At 49.3% G+C, this 8,129-nt stretch overlaps 1 protein-coding gene across 1 annotated transcript in view; it reads left to right on the top strand.

Annotated features, from left to right (window-relative positions):
- ERN1 (endoplasmic reticulum to nucleus signaling 1) overlaps positions 1-8,129 on the top strand; it is a 32,018-nt gene that overhangs the window by 22,507 nt on the left and 1,382 nt on the right. The window contains exons 9-19 of the mRNA XM_010154402.1: positions 77-155; positions 935-1,097; positions 2,814-2,929; positions 3,249-3,440; positions 4,034-4,286; positions 5,055-5,145; positions 5,463-5,652; positions 6,175-6,274; positions 6,895-7,094; positions 7,375-7,522; positions 7,968-8,095. Of these exons, the coding sequence (XP_010152704.1) occupies positions 77-155; positions 935-1,097; positions 2,814-2,929; positions 3,249-3,440; positions 4,034-4,286; positions 5,055-5,145; positions 5,463-5,652; positions 6,175-6,274; positions 6,895-7,094; positions 7,375-7,522; positions 7,968-8,095 (1,660 nt within the window). The remainder of the gene's footprint in view (positions 1-76; positions 156-934; positions 1,098-2,813; positions 2,930-3,248; positions 3,441-4,033; positions 4,287-5,054; positions 5,146-5,462; positions 5,653-6,174; positions 6,275-6,894; positions 7,095-7,374; positions 7,523-7,967; positions 8,096-8,129) is intronic.

The following is an 8,129-nucleotide window of genomic DNA, read 5'->3' as shown; positions in this document are numbered from 1 at the left end:
GATTGTGCTGCCAGGGTTTTAGCTGAGGTGGTAAAACATCCACTTGTCTACTTCTTTCTAACACTTACTGTTTTTTTCCAACTCTGTATGTTTTGAAATACTCCACAAGTCTGTACGCATCACCATCAATGGTGCACGAAGGGGTAACTGTGGTGGTAAGTTGGGAGCTGTGAGCGTTGTGCAACAGCCTGCTGTAAAGTGCCTTTACAGAATCAGTACTGTCCTGGGGGTAGAGAAACAGCTGAAACGGAAACATTCGTAAAATATTTTAAAAAGACCATTTTGCCATAGTGAAGTGGCAAAGGGATGCAATGAAAATAGAAAATAAAACACTGAAGGCATCTACAGAAATTTGGGGTCAAATTGCAGATTGCTGTCAGGAAATGCACAGCAAATGAAAAACTCCATCCAACAACTAACAGTAAGCCGCATGGCCTGAACACAGCCGTATTTCAGGCATCATTTCAAATGCTGCCAAGAAGCAACTGTAGGTCACCCAGAGCTGGGCCAGGCAGGGGCAGGCTCAGCAGGAGTGGGCCAGAGGTCGCTGTGCGGTGCCACGGGTGCGCTGGGGTCAATGTTAAAATTGCTCTTTGTTCATCTCAGAAACCCCCCTGAGATAGGAAACTGCATCACAGTTTTGTTTTGCTGGTGCTGTGGCTGTCCAGGTAGGAAATAAAGGTCCTGTTGAACTCTTCTAAAAAAGGGAGAGTAATCTCATCTCCGAGGCAACATGAAACCTAGGTCTAATGTCCAAGGTTGCTGCAGTGGTTGCTGAGGGCGTAATGGCAGTGTTTACTTACAGTGACTTTGCTGCCAGCAGTTTTTCCTTTCCCACCAGTTTTGCTTTCCATTTTTTTACTTAGTTGCCTGTTTGGGTATCACAGGGACGCGGTGCTTCTTCCTTAACTGTAACGGTAATCTTTGTCCGTAGCCCCGCGGCAGTGCCATACCCTTGCTAGAGGGTCCCAAAACAGAAGGAGTCACAATTGAAGACAACGGTGAATGTGTCATCACCCCCAGTACGGATGTGAAGTTTTCAGGGAGCCTGAAAGGAAAGAACAAGCTCAACTATTGGAACGACTGGCTTTTAATAGGTATGTGACGTCCCGTGCTGGGCCCTCTGCTGCTTGCGTGGCATCGCGTGGCCATCTGGCTGACAGTTCTAGTCCAGACCTCGGAGGACTTGATCAGCTGCTGTAAATCACTCACAATGGCTGCCTCAGCTCAGGCAGCAATTACTGGATCCTACAAATTGTTTCTCCTTCATCCTCATTTGCATAGGAGTTAACGTCTTCAGGTGTAGGACTGCATACTGTTTTTCCCAAGGCCCCTGCTTCACTCAGTGCACAGGATGCCGAGTGTTTCGCTCAGTGTGGAAAGTTACTGTTTATTTGTCCCCTCCTTCAGCGAGGGGTATAGATAATACATTATTTACTGTAAATACTGTGTTCTGGGTCCCTTGAATTTTTTTAATTGTGCATAACGTTCCTTTGACTCTCATCATATGGATCAGACAGTCATGTTTTCCCCGGTGTGCAAGTGGAGGATTAAGGCAGAGAGGCTGAAAGTAATGTTAATAGTGTTACACAGGCCTGATGCCACCTGTCCTGTGTATCCCTCATTGGAGAATGAGGAGGTGATTGGTGACAACCAACATGGCTTCTCCAAGGGCAGATCATGTCTGAGTAATATGGCTCCGAGGAGACCTCATTGCAGCCTTCCAGTACCTGAAGGGGGCCTACAAGGGTGCTGGGGGAGGACTTTTTACAAGGGCCTGTAGTGACAGGACAAGGGGTAATGGGTACAAATTGAAAACAGGGAGGGTTAGATTAGATATCAGGAAGAAGTTCTTCATGAGGAGGGTGTTGAGGCACTGGGACAGGTTGCCCAGAGAAGCTGTGGATGCCCCATCCCTGGGAGTGTCCAAGGCCAGGCTGGATGAGGCTTGGAGCAACCTGGTCTATGGAAGGTGTCCCTGCCCATGGCAGGGGGGTTGGAACTAGATGATCTTTAAGGTCCCTTCCAACCCTAACCATTCTATGATTCTATGATCCCAAATCTCAGAATTTGGGAATTGACTTTTCAGGGCAATTACAATTATGCTTCAAAAACGAAGAACTGTCTGAAGTCCAGTTTTAAGTTTATAGTGAAGCGTTGGAGGGATGGGCTGTAACTTTCAGCTTCTTTAACTGCTGTTGATACTGTCCCGCTCTTGCAGCATGTCGAGCATCTCCCTTTGAACAGCTCGTAATCATCTGCAGTCCTCCCGGCCGCATGAGCCCTGCTCTCCGTCTCTGCCCTCCCTCTGCCTTCCCACTCTATGCATGAGCAGGAGCCTTCCCCTGTCTACTCCAGTTGCAAAAACTGGGAGCACAGTAGCGTCTCCCTCTTCCCACTCATTTGGACAGCACGAGCCAAAGGGGTGTGAAGAGCTGCTGTAGCCGAGGGCTGGGTCGAGTCCTGCTTCCTCCCTGTGCAGTGCGATCCCTTCCCTTCACGTCTAGGACACGATCTTCACCTCGAGGCCACAACACAAAGCAAAACCACCTTGCGAGTGAGGCAGGCAGGAGGCGTAATGCTGTTCCTGTAGTGGTCAGGAACCAAATCTGCTGCCAGTGCTTAAGGACACAGTTGTGGTGGCTGTACTTGTGACTGCTTGGGCAAAAAGGTTTTGAGCTTTAGTTCGGTGATGTTCCCAAGCCTTCTGGAAATCAGCCGTAGCTGTGCTCTTCTCCAAAGATGCTGAAATCAAGGATAGCTTTCTGAAAAAGGGGCAACTTTTAACTTCTACGAATGTGTTTTATTTACAGGGCACCATGAAACCCCATTATCTGCCCCTACAAAGATCCTGGAGAAGTTCCCACACAACTTACCAAAGAGGCCTGAAAACGTGATTCCGGCCGACTCTGATAAAGCCACTATTGAGGTCTGTGATGAGAATGGTCACCTCTCTGGATAACAGAGGAATGTAAGGGAGTTGGGGAAGGACTTGGCAAGAAAGCTACATGGAATTACATTTTTGTGTCAGAGTTCCATGTACTTAGCCCGTAGAAGCACTCGTATGATGATGTCATTCCTTACTGCAGAATTAGGGCTTTCGGCTGCGCTTTTTTTTTCCCACATGCAAAACTATTTGACTTTGGTGGGATTAGAAATTACTAAAAGTGGTCTAGGAGAAAGGCTGGTGTGGAAGTGTTGTACTGCCCCTGAAGATACTGAGCTAACAGAGCTTCTTTGCCTCTCAGGTTATTGACATAGTTGAAGGTTCCTCAACAGAAGGGCCTCCCACTGTCCCGAAGGATATTGAGGAGAAACCTGCTCGGCCTGTCCCACGGCCGGAGGCTCCTGTGGACTCCATGCTGAAAGACATGGCCACGATCATCCTCAGCACTTTCCTGCTTGTGGGCTGGGTGGCTTTTATCATCACTTACCCAATGGTAATGCTGCCTTAGCCCCATGGGCTTTTGAGCTGTGGGGGACTCGGGACCATTTTGCAGCCCAAGAAAGGCTGCAGGAGTTAGGAAGTAGCACACTACAGGGGTTTCTTCCCTCACAGATGTGCAGGGGGTAGCAAAGGGTACAGATTTGACAGAACAGTGATTTCTCTGGGCATATGTGCCAGCTCAGGAGGTTTTTCATCCCTCCAGTTCTGGTTTTATATGTGTTACTCTTGTCACAGACATGAGCTCAACACCATTGGCTTCACTTCTCCCTTCCTCACCTGAACCAGTCAGGTTTTCCAACTTTTGGATCAAAGCCTTTATCCTTCTGTGGTTTACAGACACCTAGTCAGCTAGGAACAGGTACCATCTGCTGCATTAACCACCAACGTGATTTCTCAGCTTTGCACAGTGAGTTCAGAATGAATCAGAGTGTGAAAGTTCCCCAACCTACGTGGCTGCTCGTGTCGTAACGACAGAGTCTTCCTCCCCTCTTTGGATGTAGCCGCCCCCGTAGCTACAGCGTTCCCTTTTCTGACGTGGCTGTAAGAGGCTTCACTGCACTAATGAACGGGGATCCTTTCTCACAGAGCGTGCATCAGCAGCAGCGGAGGCAGCATCAGCTGGAAGAGAAGATACAGCTCCTGCAGCAACAGAAGCTGCCCTTCCATGCTCCCAGTGATCTTCCCTCAGAAGCAGATTTCTTGGACACCTCCTGTGGACGGCTAGAGAGCTCAGCTACCAGCACGCCAAATATGTCCCCCAGAGCATCAAACCATTCTGCCTATTCCAGCATCTCATCTGACGTTGGGAGCTGCCTCTCTGCGGAGCAAGAAGAGGGAGGTAAAGTTGATCCAGTGTCTTTGTGAGTCTCTGTGTTTCCCCACTCTGTATGATGGTACAGCACAACGGTTGAAACATGGCGTTACTGACGACACTTCACGGATCTGAAAGCTGAAAGACCCACCGTCCTCATTTAGCCCGGCCACCTGTGAAGCACTGTGCGGGTATGCCAGGCCCTGACGCTGCGCGGGCTGTTCGCAGCAGAGGAACAGCCAGTCCACAACTCCCGGCCGAGGGATTGTGCTGTCTGTGGTGTCTGTTCTGACACCCTGTGGCTGTTCTATAGACAGGCTCATTTGAGTAAAACTACGTATTATGATGATTAACTGGAATGAAGAAATGAGAGCTATGCAGCACAGCCTGCCTTCCCGCCTGTGCACTCTCTGGCCCTTCAGAGGCTATTTGGGAAGTTGTAATTAGCCCACTTCCATAACTGTCAGTCAGTGTTTCCTAAACTCAGCAAGACATCTGTAGAACCTTCCAGAAAGCGTCTGCTGAGAACCACTGGTCTCTTGAGTGTCTCAAGATGTGCTCTCTCCAGACCTTATGTCAAGTGTTGTGCACAGACTGTGTTTCACTCTTGATTGGTCACCGTGTGCCTTCTCACCCTCTGGACCACAGCGCTGACATGCACTTGTTTTGGGCAGCTGTGTTGTTAATGTAACATGAGCAAAAAGACTTCCACATCCGGGCCCAGAAGGATGTGCAGCTGTAAAAGGCTGACCTGGCCCACCCTAACCCAGTCCTTGTTCCTTGTGTTTTGCTCAGATGAAGATGCCCACAGAGTGATGGTTGGCAAGATTTCGTTCAACCCAAGAGAAGTACTGGGACACGGAGCTGAAGGGACAATAGTTTACAGGTAGAAGACAGTATGTGCATGCAGCATTAAACAGACCAGTGGATGTTGGTGCATTAGGTCTTTGCTTTTAAAAACCCCACACGGATCTAATACGAGCAGCAACGAAACCTCTTAAGTGTTCTATGTGTGTCTGGAAGGTCTTCATGCAGTGTTTGTTTCTTCGCTAGCAAAAACTACTTCTCTTAGAAATGTTTAATGACCAAAGATACCTGTTTCCAGCACGAGAAGTGCTTCAGTGTGCCTCTGAAAACATCTCCTGTTGTCACCCGCTGTATACAGCGCAGGAGGCTGATGTGGTTTTCCTTCCTGTCTGGCAGGGGGACATTTGATAATCGTGATGTTGCAGTGAAAAGAATTCTTCCTGAGTGCTTCAGCTTTGCGGACCGTGAAGTGCAGTTGCTGCGAGAGTCAGATGAGCACCCTAATGTGATCCGTTACTTCTGCACGGAGAAGGACCGGCAGTTCCAGTACATAGCCATCGAGCTGTGTGCTGCCACTTTACAGGAGGTGATGGGTCACTTGCACACCTGCAGCATTCATGAGAGCCTTTCCCTCCTGAAAAGGCCTTCATTTCCTTCAGCTGAAGTTGCTGAAGTGCCTGCGGGGGGAGACGGTCTAGTTACTCCCACATCACCTCCGTGACACATTTCCACGACAGGGGCCTTTGCAGACCTTTAGAAAGACATCCCTAACCCTGTCTTGATTTAAGGACAGAAGCTGTTGTCCTTGGACTGTTTCCTTCTTGTGAAGGATGCCTTTCCAGTCATCCTCCCCCTCCTACCATCTGGACTTTGATGACCCTCTACTCTTCCTCCTGGAGCACAGTGCTGTATGGAACTCTGGCTCTGAATGACGTTTTAGAGGTCATCAGCCAAAAAAAGCCCGCAGCTCTTCTGTGTGTTACCAGCCAGCACAGCCTACCCAGTCTAACCTTGTTGGGGTGAAGGGGATATGCTTGCTATTTACGCAGAGGGTAGTGATAAGCAGTGCTGTGGCTGAGTCTTGTGTCTTTCCTGTTGTACTTTACAGTACGTGGAGCAGAAGGCCTTCAGCCACCACGGCTTACAGCCCATCGCTCTTCTGCAACAGACGACATCTGGCCTGGCTTACCTGCACTCCCTTAGCATTGGTAAGAACTGCTTCTGTACTGCACATTCTCTTAACTCGAAAAAGAAGAGAAACTGGGCTGGGATCTTGTTTATTCAGTCCCAGAAGAGGGAGCTATAGGAGCTCCACCTCGTGCTGGCAGTAGTAGTGTCTGTCCTTCAGCACCGACCTTGTCCCTGTGACACTCTGCTGCGCTGGAGCAGTTTACCTTTAGGTGGTCAGTACCGTTTGCTCAGGGCACCGCAGTTTTTGGTTAGAAGTCACAAGAACATGATGACTAGTGGTGATGGAATAAAGACAGTGGTGAGTCTCTAGCAAAGACGGTAGTTTGAGGTTTAGGACTTTGGTTTAAGGAGCCTTTTGAGAGGTTTACAATGCAGAAGAAGTTCTTCCCGCAGAGGGTGGGGAGGCACTGGGACAGGTTCCCAGAGAAGCTGTGGATGCCCCATCCCTGGGAGCATCCAAGGCCAGGCTGGATGAGGCTTGGAGCAACCTGGGCTATGGAAGGTGTCCCTGGTTGGAACTGGATGATCTTTAAGGTCCCTTCCAACCCAAACCGTTCTGTGATTCCATGCAGATCCATTAGAAATTGACAGATCTTGGTGGGTGGGCCTGGAGTAGATAACTGGGTATTTGTAATAGTTCACAGGGACCTGAAGCCCCATAACATCCTCATCTCTATGCCTAATGCCCATGGGAAAGTCAAAGCTATGATTTCAGACTTCGGCCTGTGCAAGAAGCTGGCAGTGGGCAGGCACAGCTTCAGCCGTCGGTCGGGTGTGCCGGGCACTGAAGGGTGGATTGCCCCAGAGATGCTGAGTGAAGACTGCAAAGAGAACCCCGTAAGTCTCCTTCTTTCCCTCGGCCTTCCTTGGGAGAAGGCTGCACGTTGCTGTGGTCAGACCGTAAGATACACAGCGTCTTAATCTCCAAGTATCAGCAGTAGCAAAAATCAAAGTATCTTAAAGCCTGGGCATCCCTGCTGGCTGGCAGCCCAGGGTGTGATTCTGAAAAGGTTCCTTCTGCTCTTAGATGCAAAATACCCACCCTGAGATGTTGGCTCGCAGTCTGCAGGGGGAAAAAGGCGTCAATGCTACTAAAGGTTGTTTATTTTATTTGCAGACATACACCGTGGACATCTTTTCAGCTGGCTGTGTCTTCTACTATGTGGTATCTGAAGGCAGCCATCCCTTTGGCAAATCCCTGCAGCGGCAGGGCAACATTCTGCTGGGTGCATACAGCCTGGAGTCTTTGAACGCGGGGAGGCACGGTAAGAAAAGCTCGGGAAACACAGAGAGTTGAGCGAACTTTCCACGGCTGTTAAAATACCAGCAGAAACACGACCCCTGGTCATGCCCAGCCTGGCAGTGGTGAAATCTGCCCTCCTAGTGCACTCATGAAGTAAAGCTCCTCAAGTTCTGAGCATCAGTACCCCAGAGCATCCCTGGGGTAAGAAATTTGGAACCCTGCAAGCTTGGCTGTAGCATTATTCATGTATTTAGAGGGTAGAAAAGAGCTGACCTTTGATCTTCGCAGTCCCACTGAACTCTGCTGCCCTTCCGTTGGCTGTCCAGCACCTCCCTGAGGGCGGCACTCGAGCGAGTGGGGCTAGCGTCCATCATCCTACCGGTGGAAGTAGAGAACATGATGATTTTCTAAGGTACGAAGCATTAGATTTCACTACAGCCTAAGAATTATCACCCTTTTCCTTGCAGAAGACATAGTTGCTCGTGATTTAATAGAGCAAATGATAAACATGGACCCTCAGAAGCGTCCGTCTGCCAGCTGTGTGCTAAAACACCCATTCTTTTGGAGTTTAGAAAAACAGCTCCAGTTTTTTCAGGTTTGTGTTGACCTTTTCAATCCTTTCAGTTCTA

This window comes from Eurypyga helias, unplaced genomic scaffold, assembly GCF_000690775.1.
Source record: "Eurypyga helias isolate BGI_N326 unplaced genomic scaffold, ASM69077v1 scaffold13946, whole genome shotgun sequence".
Lineage (NCBI taxonomy): Eukaryota > Metazoa > Chordata > Aves > Eurypygiformes > Eurypygidae > Eurypyga > Eurypyga helias.
Note: the sequence above shows the minus strand (reverse complement) of the source record. Positions and strands in the feature narration are given on the sequence as shown.